The following is a 15535-nucleotide window of genomic DNA, read 5'->3' on the forward strand; positions in this document are numbered from 1 at the left end:
TTTTTTGGAGGACTTTTACAGAGCCTTTTACACTTTCATTAAGGGCATTTATAAGTGCACTTGTGTTATCTGGTTAGAGCTGTGTTTCTCAACCAGTGGTACTCTTGGGGTACTTGACACATTCTGGGAGGTACTTCAGCACAACTAAAATTTGGAGAAAACTGAATTTATGTTTTAAATTTTATACCATATTATTATTTTTGTACTTTTTACATGAAAAAAATGTCATCTCCTACCTGGCTACGATTAAGTTGTTTTACAAATGTGTTGCAATGATAGAAAAAAAATTGTGTGTCTGAAAATTGTAGGTATTGGGGTTACTTCTTTTTTTGGAAAAAGGGTACTTTACAAAACAGGCTGAGAAACACGGGTTTAGAGTAATCCTTTGTAATCAACTGTTGGTAGACTTCTACGTTGTTTATAAACAGGGCCAGACCGAGACATTCCAGCACCCCAGGCAGACTGTTTAATTGTGCCCCGGATTGGGGGAGGGCGCATAAGCGGCCCCGTCCCCACGCCAGCACGTGGGGGAGGGCGCACGGAGCTGGTGGTGGCAGGACGCATGTGCCCTGCCCTACCCAGCCCGGCTACAGCCTCTGTCACGCAGTCCAGGGCTGCCCAGGGCAGTCCAGGGCTGCCCCAGCCTGGCTGTGCAGGGCCCCCTGGCTGCGGGGGGAAGGGCGCTGCTGGCCTGCGCTGTGGGGGTTAACGCGACCCCTGCCCCGGGCGGCTGCTGCAGAGTGGCCACTGGGAGCTGCTGCAGCCCGCGATCCAGGAGCCGGGTGCGCGGCGCCTGATGGCAGCTATAAGGGGAGCTGTGCGCCCCTTACAGCTGCCATCAGGCGCCCCCCCTATACATTAACGCCCCAAGCAGCTGCCCAGCTCTCCCATGCCTTAATCCAGCCCTGTTTATAAATCGTTATTTCCAAAATGATGTTCCAGGGAAGACCAGGGTTCAGCGACGATGAAAGTGATACTCCCAGTACGAGTTTCTCACCGTGGCGATTTCTTATTTCTGGAAGCCAGAAACTGCCCCCAGGAGCACAATCCTACAGGGAGCTGTTTCGACACAGAAATGCTGAGACCTGCTGCAGGTAGACTTGTGCAGCGCTAGCAGCGGATTCCTACAGAGACCGTGCCAATCAGGGAGCGCTGCCTGTGGCACATTCCTGTAAGGGAGGAGCTTTGACATTACACCGGTGCCCGCTACAGAGCGCCCAGCACAGCGAAATGTGGAACGGGGCCCTCAAGGAGTGGAGCTTGGCTGCGGGCTTGGCTGAGGGGCAGGGCTCCTGCCCCTGGGGCACTCTCCGATGCCCACTCTCCTATCACCTGGGGGACTCCCTGCTCCGCCCTCCAGGCTCCCCTCTGCCCAGCCCGCGGCCCCCCGGAGCTTCCCCTGCCTCTCACCATGGCGGAGAGGCTCCTGCCGCCGGGTCCCCCGCCGCCCTGTGTCGTGCTCGCCGCCGCCAGGCGCGCTCCCCACAGCACTAGCTGCCGCAGCCCGGCCCCGCCGCCTGGCATCGCCTCAGCGCGGCCGCGGCCCCGCCCCCTCACGGCGCCAAGGGCCTAGCGCAGGGGCCTACGCAAGTGCCTGCGCCGCTAGGGTCGCCCCCAGCGCGGGCCCAGGAAACCCTGTCAGGGGTTCCCCCCCCAAAGCCCGACAAGGATGGTACTTACCTCATGCACAGGGCTCCCCTGCGCTGGGCTAATGGTCTCTTCGCTCCCTCCCCCTTCACGGGGCATGCGGTCCATGCCCTTCTGCTGCAAAGCCCAGCTTCCTCGGCCCTGCGTCTCTTTTGTGAGAAGCGGCAGCTGCCGCATGTGAAGGAGCAGGGACAGCCAGCTGCAGCCTGAGGCTGCAAGCAGAACCCCTTCCCGCCTGCTAGTGGCTTCGGTTATTATCTACACAAGGGATTGCTAGGCATTTACGCTTCAGTTTTCACACGGGCTCTTCCCTATTTTGATTCATTTCGGTTTGCCCAGTGAGGTTGGTTTCACGTTCGGGCTGCAAAGACAGCCTTGCAAAGTGAACAGGGGTTACAAAAAGGAAGCTTTACAATTTTGCATGGAACTCGTGTTCTATAACGGAAGGCTTGTACGCAGTTTTAATTGAGATATACATTGTGGCCTTGGAAAATGTGGTTCTACACTAAAAAAAAATGCAAAAATTGCCTTTGCCATGGAATGATTAAAGAGAACATAGACCTAGGGCTTTTTTACATACCTGTACAGTGTAGAAATGCTGTTTAGGAAAAAGTAGATACACAATCAAGTCCACATTCTTCACTTTTTACATTTTTCTAAGTGCATATTGGTAGTAGATGAAACTTCATAGGGGATGCGTCTAGACTGGAAAGTTTTTCCCCAAAAGCAGCTGCTTTTGTGGAAAAACTTGCCAGCTGTCTACACTGGCTGCTTGAATTTCCGCAAGAACACCGACGATCTCATGTAAGATTGTCAGTGTTCTTGCAGAAATGCTATGCTGCTCCCGTTCTGGCAAAAGCCCTCTTGTGCAAAAGCATTTGCGCAAGAGGGCCAATGTAGATAACGTAGTATTGTTTTGCGCAAAAAGAGCCCCGATTGCGAAAATGGCGATGGGGCTTTCTTGCGCAAAACCGCGTCTAGATTGGCACAGACACTTTTCCGCAAAAAGTTTTTTTGCAGAAAAGCGTCCGTGCCAATCTAGATGCTCTTTTCCGCAAATGCTTTTAACAGAAAAACTTTTCCGTTAAAAGCATTTGCGGAATGTCATGCCAGTCTAGACGTAGCCAGGCTGTTTTAAATATATACCTAGATGGCAATATCCAGGAAGGTAAATGTAGTCCAATGTAGTATAAAATTCTGTAGAGTCTTCAGGAAAATCTTTACCTTTAGTCAAGAATATTCTACAGATCTCTATTAACCATGCAAACCAAAATGGAAATGAAAAGTGGGACAGCTTCACAGCTGATGTAAATAACTGGTGCTTCACTGAAGCCAGTAGAGCTACAAAGATTACACCAGCTCAGAATCTGACCCTGTATATCTCACTACTGAAATGGAGAATCTGGAGGAAATTCAAGCAGCCAGTGTAGACAGCTGGCAAGTTTTTCCACAAAAGCAGCTGCTTTTGCTGAAGTTTCTACTGATAACACAGTGATTTTTAGCTTCAAAATATCTAGAGTTGCAGCATTTCACCTTTTAAAAACCTTAACAAAAATAGTGGTGAAGGACCTCTCTGTAAATTAAAGAAAATCTCTACCAACTCATGCTAGGAATACTGAACTTTCCATTAGACATCGTAAATGATTTTTGTTCATGTTTTCTCCTTAGTTTGCTTGCTTACTTCATTTCAGGTGTTATGGCAAATGTCTACTGTACAAAATGGCAATGCTCATTCAGACAAGTAGAGAACATGTGGCAAGCTAAACTGCATCTTATTCTAGAGTCTAAAAATTAATAAAATCAGATTTAATCCTAAAAATCATAACTAGAATAAGCTTATCAACTATGTGTATAGTCAGTAGCTGAGGCTTTCAAGTCGTCAATGAACAAAGATTTATAAATACAAACATTTCCTAATGACTAGCTCTACTGATTTTAGGTGGGAGATCAGTACTTGAAGTTACATGTAATGCTGAATGGCCATTCTTAGTCCTTCCAGAAATAAAATGCCCCAGACTAACACGGCTACATTTCTTCCAGAAATAAGTACTTAGTGGAAAGGAAGTGAATTCTTATCTCAAAAGCTAACATTAAAACCCTGCTGCAGAAAACCAAGTATTAAGTGAAGTTTGTGTAGGACAGCACAGAAGAATATATGCACAACGATGCCTTTTACATAATCCTCAGAAAGAAGAGGCAGATCCCTCACAGGGCACGGTAAATCAAGGATATCAAACAGCCAAACCTCAAAGCCAAATGATCACTCTCTCTGCAGCTGCAAAATGAAGATTTTTATTGTTGCTAAAATTAACCAACAAGTGCAAAACACACTTCCCTCAAATCCCAAGTATCAGTAAGAAAGTACTTTGGAAGTGGTCTTTCCTCCAGTAGATACCACTAAAATATCAGATAGGAGTAAACTATTCTTAATAATGTATTAGTGAAATATATTACTAAATAAATTAAAACCTCTTTTAATAATACAGTAGAACCTCAGAGCTATGATTCGGAAAGGAGATTATTTGTAACTCTGAAATGTTTACAACTGAAAATAACATTACTGTATTATTTCAAAATTACACAAATTGAGCCAATAGTTTTGAAACTTAATTATGCAGAAGAAAAATTCCGCTATTAAGTATTTTAATGTAAATGAAACACACCAAAACAGTTTCCTTACCTTGTCAAATGTTTTTATAAACTTTCCCTTTATTTTTAGCAGTTTACATTTAAGACAGGACTGTACAGTATTTGCATTTTTTTTTTGTCTCTGCTGCTTGATTGCATACTTCTTGTTCCAAATGAGGTGGTATATGGTTGATTGGTCGTAAACTCTGGTGTTTGTAATTATGAGGTTCTGCTGTAATTTTTTCCATTTGAGTGACAGAATCTCCCCTTGGTGAAAAACACCAATTTGAACTGTCTTGGTGACCTCTGTTTAAAAATGCTGAATACCTTTACTGAAGGTCATACACTACCCTTTAACCTTTTATTATTGCAGTGAGGAAGAAGCCAAAACATGGACATCTTCCATGTAGGTTACACCTATAGCTAGTAATTTCTGGTAATTTTATACAATACAGTACATGGCATTTATTCATGTATGTTGTTTTAATTTGTACAGCCATGGGTCTTGAGCTTTAAATGTGTTTTTCCTTTTCGAGATCCCTCAATTCCAAAATAGTGGAAGTGGTTGTATTTTACTGCTGCCAAAGTACCACCACTGGCTGTAGAACTCTTACTTTCCCTAGAAAGATCATCTGCAATATTTCAAGATCCTACTGTATAATACTACTGATTATTACAAGTTCAAAGTAAAATTTTGCAATAAATTAACATTTTCCCTAAGAGAGAGAATTATATCAGTTTATTAAAACAATCTTCATAATAATTATTGATTTCTGATATTTACATATCAAGCATTTGTAAACCTGTTATTACTTCCTAAATAAATAAAAATCCTTCTGTGGAATCTTTTTGTATTTGTTTGCTTAATTACCAGCAGTTCGGCTTAACAGATATAGTAGTTAATGAACAAAACTGTTTTTAACTAATTACTAGTAAATTACAACCAGCTATTTCACTGTAGAAGCTTATGCAATTTCACTTCATCTAAATTCCTGCTTTATCTGTAGGCATGAAATATGTTCTCATGTCATTATCTCAACTTATTCCTGATGCTCCTGCTCTTGTCCTGGTATTAGCCAACGAATGCTCTCAGTCCGAATTGTAGCATACATAATAAAACTAGCCAGAAACAATAAAGAGAATAAAAGTAACCAATCTATTCCTTTTGTCAGGATGCTGGGTAGAGGGCCCACTCGATCTTCCTCAGTTATCACCACATCATTCTTCGCTTCTATTCCTGAAAGAATGACAAAAGCTGCTACAATAACCATTTTCTAAATCTATGGGTGATTAGTTCATTGTAGGAACTGTATTCTCATCACCAAATTAAGAAGCTTCTACTACAGGACTTAATGCAACTTTTGGGCATATAACTCATGGTTTTTACTATATATCTATGGGACATCTGCCCATAAGTTTTAGACATTAGAGCAGCACAGATACTTTTCAGTGACCTATGCTAAAAATCAGTTTTCCATTTTCAAACGAAGTATCTTAATCTATATTTCCTTAGTACCATGTCATTAGAAGTTTTATTCTCTTTTCCAATGTAATCTTTGATAAAAGTACTAATCAGGGAATCTACAATAATAATAATAATAATAATAATAAAAGTAAAAATCTCCATCTTGCTTTATTAACTTAGCAGTTTCTTCCATTAATCTGTCAAAATGCCAGTGCATACTCTTTCTCCTACTTTCAGAAGGCTAGTTATGCTGTGGGAACAGAGAAGGGAGCTGGGTAAACTCAGCCCAGGGAGATCAGAGCCTGGACAGCTGGTTCTAAGCAACAAGATAACTATTCAGGACTTTCTGTTTTTCCTATCTGCTCACCAACTTAAGAAATGAAGCTGCTATTTTCCCCACCTATTGCCTATCCTACAGCAATGGGACATAGGAGTTAGCAGAGTTCCTTCTAATTTTTCCCATACATGTGCAGAATGAATTTTGCTATGCTGTGACATCACCTTCATGTTGGTGGTGCACATAATAAAATTGAAGTGGTGGGGGTGGGGCCGAGGGTATGGAAGTGTGGGAAGGGACTCAGGTCTGGGACAGAGGGTTAGGATGCAGGGGAACGAGGGCTCCATCTGGGGGGGTAGGCTCTGAGATGGGATCAGTTATGAGCAGCTCAGGACTAGGACAGAGGGTTGAGGTATGGGAGGATGCAGGGTCTGAGGCGGTGCCGGTGATGAGAGGTTTGGGATGCAGACTGTCCTATGGCTATGGTGTGAAGAGGGGACTCCCACATCTCTCACTCCCCCACAGCAGCACGTGAGCAGGGGAGGACAGTGCCCCTCCCCCAGCAATGGCAGGAGGCCCTAATATAGCCTCTTTAAAAAAGGAGAGGTCAATCCGAGGCCATACCTGACACTGATCTTCATAGGTCTGATTCAAGTTTAGCCTACGTACCTGTCTGATTAAAAATGAATGCTTTCAATGTTTCCAGGGTTCGGTCTGTATGATTAAATCTGGCCATGGGTTTGGCTCCTTGGAAAAGAAGTATATTAGGAACAGCCACAGTTCCAAATCTGGTTGATAAACTGAAGGAAATAAGAAGGCAACAAAATAATAAGGTAAATCCATTGAAAGAAATAATATAAGAAACAGTTTAAGAAAAAAATATGCTTTACTAAGTTAAAAATTAAATTCAATAACAAGAGCAAGTGCACAACTATTTTCTTATGGCATTAGGGAATGTTTCACTAGTGAATTTAGGCCAGGGATGGGCAAAAGGGCCTCCGTGCGCTGGATCTGGCCTGCCAAGCGGGTGGACCCGGCCCACAAAGGCCCTGCTGCTCCCCTGCCCCCAGGCCAATTAGGGCCTGGAAGCAGGGGAGCATGTGACTCCTCCTCCTGTCCTGCCAGGAGCACGCAGCGCTTTGAAGCGCTGTGTGCTGCTCGCAGGGTGGGGGCAGAGCAGAGGAGGCTTCGTGTGCTCCCCCGTTTCTAGGCCCTATTTGGCCTAGGGGAAGGGGAGCGCAAGAAGTCTCCTCCCATGTCAGGGCCATGGGCACCTATGGGAAAGGTGGGGGTAGAGGGAGAGAGGGAGAGGGAAGGCACTCCCTCACCCTCAGACCAATCATTGTCTGGGGGTAGGGAACCCAGAAGTATCTTGGCCCCACCCCTTCTGCTTGATGTCCCACCCCTTCCTGTGCGGCCTGGAACCTCTTCAAAAATTTCTGAAGTGGCACCCAGCAAAAAATTATTGCCCACCCCTGATTTAGGCAATACAAAATTCTGCAGCAGGTTAGTGCATTAACTTTCATTTTGGAGACCCATGTTCCAATATTTTCTTAGGACACAAGGGTCTTATTCTTCTCTTTTGAGGATGCACTGAGAGGTGGTCAGAGAACAGGATGTGACATATTTTACAGTTTGCTCAAAAGAAACCCATAAATGAATGTGCACATCAAGATACAGATGAATTATCAGCCTACACTGGATCAGATTTTAGCCAGTGCTGTTAATCCCTCATCTTGGAGATCAAGATGTTCATTTGAACATTTATGAAAATATTAACTTCATTATTACATGGGGGCTAAGCCCCCTGCTTGCTATGCTTGTCACCCCCCTCTGTCTGCCATAGCCGGATCGTGGCTTCTCCTCCTACCTGTGCCACAGCAGGAGAGGAGCTGGCACCAGCCCTTTCTGCAACCGGATGGGGGCTGGGTTGTGGGGCCTGCCCCAGGATCAGGGACAGGGACAGGACGCTGCGGACAGATGGGGGCTGGGTCCCAATTGGGGCCTTCTTGGCCAGGCTTCATTTTAAATAAAGTAAAATATTATGTCCAACACAAAAAGGTTTCAACATTGTCTTTATTTATGGCAGGGGTGGAAAAACTTTTTTTAGATCAGGAGCCTAAAAACAAAACAAAAAATCTGTTGTGGACCACACAAGTGAGAAGGAAAAAACACCGCTCCAAATACCCCCAACCCTCACTGATATGGCCCCCAACTGAAAAACCTCACTCCCCTGAAGCTCCAGCTTTGGCCAGATTTACTCTTCTGAGATTCCAGGGTTAGTGGATTTTGTGGGCCCACTAGGCTCTGGGGTGGAACCAAAAATGAGGAGCTCAGTGTATGGGGCAGGCCTGCAAGTGAGTGGGATAGGGATGCGTATATAGAATCTGGGCAGGAGGTGGGGTGCACATGGGGCTATGGGTGCGAGATCAGGGTAGGAGGTAGGGTGCGGGAACAGGCTGTCTGGCCAGGAGAGAGGGTGTAGGAGCAAGGGAGGTTGGAGGAACAGGCTGGGGGGGCAGGGTGTCTGGCCAAGGAGGAGGGGGCAGGAGCAGGGGTGAGTGCAGGAGCAGAGTGTCTGGCCAGGGCGAGGGAGCAGGGTGTCTGGCCAGGGGAGGGGGCAGGAGCAGGCTGGGGGCAGCATGTCTGGCTGGGGGAAGGGGGCAGGAGCGGGCTGGCCACCCAAAAGACTGTGGCCAGAGCTGAGTGGGCAGGACCCTTGGGAGGCGTAATCTGCCAAGGCTGGGCTGCAAGACAGCTTTGCTGGTCCCCAATCAGTGTCTGGGACACGGAGCCTGTGCGAGGGCGGAGCCTGTGGACACAGATGATGTATGACATCATCTTGTCATCCTGCAGAAAAGGTTTTTTATGTATAGAGAGAGAAAAGAAAAGTGAGAGAGAAAATTACTTCCTTTGACTTTTCTTTAGGCAAAGGCTGACTAAGGGGAATAAAAAACTCTAATTTACTCCAGCAGTACATGATATTCCATCTACACATTTTACAAATATAAGGTCTATCAAAATCAGAAACAAAGTATTAACATAGTAGCATGTGAGGCTTTATAAGGTGAAGTGTAATTATCGTTACCTGCTATGCTGAGATGCATCCAATGCCAGGAAATTAAGAGCTGGAAATGCTCGGGGCAAAGTATTAAAATGAGGGGCCAGATTGGCAGAGAAGCGACACCAGGGTGTATAAAATAAGACTAAGGTACAGTCACTGCTGTTTGGGTTTAAAAACTCCATCAGGTCCTGTGAAAGAAAACATCCTGATTTTAAAAGGAGCCAATTAAATATTTTAAATAGTTACATAATACTCTAGTAACAGATTAATTTCAGGAGATTACTATAGAAACATAAGCAAATTTGAGTTGGCATTGCAGTCAGAAGTGTGTTTTAGCAGATTTCAACACTACATGAACATTCAACAAACTAAATGTAGTCTGGCCAGTTTTAAGCTTAACTACATTTCACAAATATACGAATCTCCTTGATAGACAAATAATAATTTGGGGATTATTACTGTGAAAAAATGCCTTTTTGTACTCTTCTTCCTCTCTATCTAAGAGGCCTTACTCCCTAGCTGCAGATGTGTGATGTATGAGCTGACTCTCGGTTTCTCGAGAAGTGGACCTTACAGCTCTGAAGGGGAAGTTAGAAGATTCATCACTTCATTTTTTTCTCTAATAGGGGAATTTCAATCCATAACAAGGCCAAGAAACTAATCTGATAAAAGGGTAGTGGAGCTGTTCCTAAAATAGACAAGTGAAGGAGCCAGAAGAAAATGTGGGAGAGGAATAAGGGTATGAAAGGAAGTTAGTCACAAGACAGAGAGTGGTCAGACTGGGGAATCACAGGTAATATGGCTTGCAGAAGTGTAGGACAGAAACAAGCAAAGTGCTGGTAAGCTAAACTTATTCAAATAAACTGTGTCCAGGTTCATGTTTCCTTCAGACTCCCTTTATCTCCCCAGCATTTGGAGGAACAAAAAGAAATTTCTGTTATATGAACAAGACTCAAACTGGTTCTGCTACCCTACTTAAACCAGTCTTTAAGACTAAGCTGGAAGCTAGCAAAAGGAAGAAAGGCTTTCTTTAGCCTTCTGGGAACAAGAATGCCTGATGAGATTCTGACAAGTTGCTTTTTAAAATATGGGTCAGTTGAAGGCTTGGCAGGAGTGACACTTCTTTCCAACACAGGAAAAGTCTAAGATTGCATTAAACAGAATGAAAGGAAAAATGGATATCATTCATCACAAGGAACAATCTGGTTTTACGTAGGGATGTTAAAATACATGTTCAGAGGCAGCTGTGTGTGTGGGGGCAGGCACACACCAGCTCCCTCACACACTCCTGCTGCCTCTGATACAGAGGCAGTGAGAGGGGACCTGCATGTAACCGTGTACACAGATACACATTCACATCCCTAGTTACAGGCAAAGTTGTTCATGCATAGATGCAATTTTCATCTTATGGAATGCTACTGAAAATGCAAACGAATTTCAAGGAACTCTCGATACTAATTTCATAGACTTTCAAAAAGCATTCAATTAGTGTAACTAGAGCTACAATGTGGAAATTTATTAGACAACATGGAATTCCAATTAAACTTATCAGCGTAATGAAGGCACAATACACTAGCTCCAAATGTTGTGTTAAAATAGAGGGTTAAGTAAGTCATTTGAAATTAAGATAGGGGTAAGGCAAGGGTGCATCCTGTCTCCATTTTTTTTCTTCCTCATCGATTATGGCCTCAAGCAATGTAAGAATAATCAATATATCTTAAAAAGCAATCATTTGAGATTATTTAATCTAGCTTTTACTGACGATATTGCTCTTCTATATGAAAATACTGAAGAACTTCATCCATGCACAAATGAAGTTAAAGAAACAATAGAAAAGGTAGGACTGTAATTTAATGTAAAGAAATGTAAAATGGTAATTGGATACAGATTTAAACATCAAAATCAAGGATGAAGAGCTAGAGAGGGTAAGTTGATTCAAACACCTTGGAAACACAGTAAGCTAAGATGGTACATGCGCTGAGGAAATAATAAGGATCAGCAAAGCAAACGCAGCCTTCAGTAAAGTTAGGAACATTTGGAAACTTAATACCATATCCTTACATACAAAACTAAGTGTCTAGCCAATGTTGTAGCCATAGCAACCTACGGCACTGAAACCTGGCAACTGAAGAAAACAGATGCTCAGAAGTTGTGTGTGTTTCATCATAAGTGATTGCAGGGAATATTAGAGGTAAGATATGAGGAAAGAAAAACAATGAGGTCAAAAAATGGCTAAAGTGAGGTCTCTATCGCAAATAATTTGTAAGACGACATCAATGGCAAAGACACATGGTATGAATAGGGATGTTAAATATTGGTTAACTGAACAGTTGATTAACCTCACAGATTTTTATCTATTAGTTGACTATTATATAGTCCCAGGTGCTGAGGCCGGCAGCCAGTGCGCTCCATCCCCACTCCCAACGAGTTGCCTGCCACTCCGCGCTGCTGCCTCTGTATCAGAGACAGCAGCATGGGGTGCCAGGTGAGAGCTGGTCCACGAGGGGAGCAAGTTTAAAAACTAGTTCCCCTCGTGACCGGCTTCCTTTCAGCCGGCACTGCTGCACAGCTTGGAGTGGCAGCAGCCCCTGTGTGGGGGGAAGAGGGAGCAGGTCTGAGCTCCCAGATCCTGCACAAGCCAAAACAAAGCTGGGCTGCTGCTTTTGCTTATCGGTTAAACAACTACACTACTACATACCTATTTATGAATGGTTTGTAGCTGACTACCAATTATGGCTGTCAGTTGGAAGCCAGAAAATCCAACAAGAAAGATGGACAGACCTAGGATGACTTGGAAGCATATGATTATCAACAACATTAAATTTAATTTGAAATGGGAGGACTTGGTCACATGGCAGCTGATATGCAAGCATGGAGAATGTGGGTAACCCAATGTGCTGAAAAGTACAGGATGGACTAAGGAAAGGTAAGGTCAGCTGAAGGACTTTTAAGGCGTCTCAGTTATTTTCCATACTTAGTACAGCTGGTCTGAAGTGCCAAAGATGAAATTTCAACCCAATTTTTGTGACAAGTTTCCATTTTCCTACCAGATGTAATTCATAGTAGTATTTATCTGAAATATGTTTGTTTTAAATTTTTACCGTCTAAGGAATCTGTTGGGTTTTTCTATAAAAAAAGCCACCTAAAATTATAATTAGGTACTTTTAGCAGAAACAAGTGCTGCAAAATATTCATGAGGGAAGGAAATGGATGAAAGAAAACATTTGCTGCAGGGAAGCTGGCACAAGCCATGATGTGTACAGGAACATCCTTTGCACTTGGGGAACATAGACATTATTCAGTTGCACTATGTATATCTTGCTATTTTTGTATTTCAGAACAGTATTTCCATATTGCCCTATATGCTAACTCTCTCCCACCAACATATTAAACATTTAAGTTATCCTTTTTGTGCCATAAAACTCACTGGAGCAAGGGTAGGGAACTTATTTGGCCTGTGGCAAGTCCCCATATCAGGTAGTCAATTAGTTGTTTACATCCCTAGTATAGCATTTGGGTAAAAACTATATTTGTATACACAAACCCTAGTATCAAGATAAACACAGGAAGTAGCAAACAATGCTTTCCTACTTACTTGTGAAACATTCAGGATTTGCAGGGTGAAGTTTCCAATCCCAGTAATATTTCTTTCCTCACAGTTCACTTTGGGAGATTTCACACTGTCAGTGCTATTAGATTCCTCAGCTGGTGAAGTAGGCACAGCTTCTAGCGCTACATGAGAGTCCCCTGCTTGTTCTTGTACACGTGAACCAAGTTGTGAGAAGTGAGAAGCAAGGCTAGTCCCCGTGCTACATTCAGCATCTTCTGCTGTTGCATCGCAGGTGCCAATGCCAAATTCAGACATGCGCTTGGCCTTCACTTCTCCTGGAATAACTGACAGCACCACAGATCGATCGGCAGGAATCCCGCTACCCAGCATCGCATCAGCAATTTCTGCCGTCTTGTACTGCACCGGCTCCTGAGGCTCTCCAGGACTTACAAAAGCAGAACCGCCTTCTGGGCTAAGAGGCCGGGTGGCGTCAGGCAATGGGTCAGCCTTTTCCTCTGCAAGGGCTCCTATAAAAGGGACATGACTTAGCACCCGCGTTCAGCTGCAGCTCGGCCTTCTTCCAGGCTACGTTTGCTTCTGCAACCGATCGGCACTTCCCATGGAAGCCAGGGTCAGGACAATACAGCGCCAAGCACCGCGGCCAGTGTTCCCTGCTCCGTTACTGTGGACACGGGGGGGTAGGGCCCCGCGCAGTCGAGCTCCTCCAGTCAAGCTGGACCATGGACGTGGTCCCTCCGCCCCCTCCCCCTCCCGGCCCCAAAAGGGCCATGGGGCAGTTTAGAGGCGAATGGACCAGTCTGGGGCAGGACCCCCCCCCCCCCCACACACACACACACACTTCCCGGCGGGAGAGGGCTGGTTCTCAGCCCCGGACAGAGGCGCCCTCCCAGGGGAAGAAGCGCGAGCAGGGCTGGCGGATCACCCTGGTTACCTCGGGACAGTGGTTTCCCGCCACGTGCCCCCCTCCCCGGTGCCCTCACCTGCCAGGAGGCCCCCGCTCAGCCAGGCCACCCAGAGCAGCTGCCGGTGCCCCCACCCGGGAGAAGGGAGAACCCGCATCCTGCGGCGGGCGACAGAACAGGCCCAGCCGGCCTGCGTCTCCACGGACAACCGCCGCTTCCGGCCGGCTCCTCCACCGCTTCCGCTACCGGGGTCCAAATGGCAGCGCCGAATTCGCCATCTTGGGCCCGGGCAGAGGATTCGTACGGCCTGGCTCCAACGGAGACACGCCCGTCAGACACTCTGTGGCGCGGTACGGTGGCCCCGGCTGCCCACTCGGCCCGCCCAAGGTCTCCCTTCGCTAGCGGCGTCCCGCCAGCAGAGGGCAGCCTGAGCCTGCCACAGCCGCTCCCCAGCGCTCGTGTTAAAGCCCCGGGGCCAAATGGGCCCTCGAGGCTCAGGGCTGCGCCGCAGCGTTGAGGAGCCCCCGCTGGCGCTCCAGCCCGCCTGCCACCCACCCCGGGGTGGAGCGCACGGAACCTACTAGCCCGGCCCCCACGGGCTCTGGCAAGCAGGGGGAATCTTCCTCCTGAGTCAGGGCCCCGGCCGTGGGTTTGGTTTTGCTTCTCACTTGTGACATCCCTTCCCCCTCCCCCCCATTGATTTTTCAGCAACCAGCGACCCAAAAAAGGTCCCCCCCCCCCTTCTGTGGGGAGGGTGATTGCTTTTCCTCTTTCCCTCCCCTCCCTCGCTTTGCAAAGGTGACCTGATTAATCCCCAGGGACACATCAGGAAACAGATCGGGGTTCTCACTCCCATTTTACAGATGGAGAAGGGGTCGCAGAATGGCCAGCTCAGTGGTTCTCAACCAGGAGAAGGCAAAGGTCTCCCAGAGCAGCGGCTGTTGGGTGAGGCGTGCCCTGCCACCCCTCTCAGCTAAACAGGGCAGAGTCAGGGTCTCCTCCTGGCTGCGATGATGCGGTTTGCTGTGGGTAGCAGTTTCCTACAGGAGCATTTCCTTATGATGGTACAAATGAGAAAGTGCCTCCAGTAGCACATTCCTACAAGGTAGCAGTTCTGTACATACCACAGGCACAGCAGCCTTAGAGCTGCAGCAGTAGCACTCAGCTGGCGGCTCTGAGGCTAGGTGAGAGAGGCAAGGCAGGCACTGAAGGTTCCCCGGCCAGGTTTAGTGCTGGGGGTGGGTGCTCTAAAAGGCAAAGGGGGACAGGGCTAGCAGTGAGGGGGTTACAAGGCTGGCAATAGGGCCAGGGCTAATATTGAGGGCTGGCACTGGGAAGGTCCTGGGGGTTTGGGTGCAGTGGGACTTTGGAAACAGGAGGCTAGCACTGGGGGTGGGTTGGGTGTAGGGGACTTGGTCAGTGGCTGGTGCTGGAGGGCAGTGGAGGGGTGGCAGGTGCTAGCGGTTAGGGCTTGGGCTTTTTATACTGTGGACTGGCAAACACGTTCACAAACTTTTGGTGGACTGGTAATATTTTATTTGCATAATAAATATGCAAATAAAATGTTACCAGTTCACCAAAAGTTTGTGAATGGGTTTGCCAGTCCATGGTATAAAAAAGGAACCACTGTTCCAGAGGATATGTGCCTTCATCCACAGCAGGCTACATAAAAAGCACTAGCAAAGCCAGCCCAAACTAAAATTTGTATTTATTTATACACTATAGCCTATGCACTGAAATATAAAAATAGTATTTATACTCCAATCCATTTATTTTATGATCTAGTAAATGAGAAAGTAAAGAATTTTCTGTAATAGCGTGTGTTGTAGATTTTTTCACAGAAATAATGTGTATTTTTATAAATTTAAATAAATTAATGGAGATTGCCTATCTCCTAGAACTGGAAGGGATCTTGAAAAGGTCAGTGAGTCCAGTCCCCTGCCTTCACAGCAGGACCAAGTACCATCCCTGATGAATTTTT

The 15535-nt window shown here is 46.0% G+C and overlaps 2 protein-coding genes across 4 annotated transcripts in view; both read right to left on the reverse strand.

Annotated features, from left to right (window-relative positions):
• PCBD2 (pterin-4 alpha-carbinolamine dehydratase 2) overlaps window positions 1-4189 on the reverse strand; it is a 70893-nt gene extending 66704 nt beyond the window's left edge. The window contains exon 1 of one of the 3 annotated variants that reach the window (XM_075900411.2): window positions 1681-1867. In XM_075900411.2, the coding sequence (XP_075756526.2) occupies window positions 1681-1824 (144 nt within the window). In that variant the 5' untranslated portion in view covers window positions 1825-1867. Of the gene's footprint in view, window positions 1-1410; window positions 1581-1680 lie in introns of those variants that run through there. The other 2 variants (XM_075900410.2, XM_089769485.1) reach the window with 2 other exon arrangements.
• Window positions 4190-4336: 147 nt separating this feature from the next.
• Window positions 4337-13856, reverse strand: TXNDC15 (thioredoxin domain containing 15). The gene is made up of 5 exons (XM_075900407.2): window positions 13633-13856; window positions 12677-13158; window positions 9106-9269; window positions 6687-6817; window positions 4337-5512 (listed from the first exon to the last, which is right to left on the reverse strand). Exons 1-5 carry the CDS (start codon window positions 13709-13711, stop codon window positions 5316-5318), a joined length of 1053 nt encoding a protein of 350 aa, XP_075756522.1. The 5' UTR covers window positions 13712-13856; the 3' UTR covers window positions 4337-5315.
• Between the last annotated feature and the right edge of the window lie 1679 nt (window positions 13857-15535).

This window comes from Pelodiscus sinensis, chromosome 16, assembly GCF_052426305.1.
Source record: "Pelodiscus sinensis isolate ZL-2025 chromosome 16, ASM5242630v1, whole genome shotgun sequence".
In the NCBI taxonomy this organism is placed as follows: Eukaryota; Metazoa; Chordata; order Testudines; family Trionychidae; genus Pelodiscus; species Pelodiscus sinensis.

Bases quoted from the DNA above. Each gene is read 5' to 3' on its own strand.
- TXNDC15 (XM_075900407.2), bottom strand. From the start codon at position 13,711: ATGCGGGTTCTCCCTTCTCCCGGGTGGGGGCACCGGCAGCTGCTCTGG. The intron at 6,818-9,105 runs GTAACGATAATT...TATTTCCTTCAG, and splicing joins GATGCATCTCAGCATAGCAG to TTTATCAACCAGATTTGGAA. The intron at 5,513-6,686 runs GTACGTAGGCTA...TCATTCTTTCAG, and splicing joins ATTCATTTTTAATCAGACAG to GAATAGAAGCGAAGAATGAT.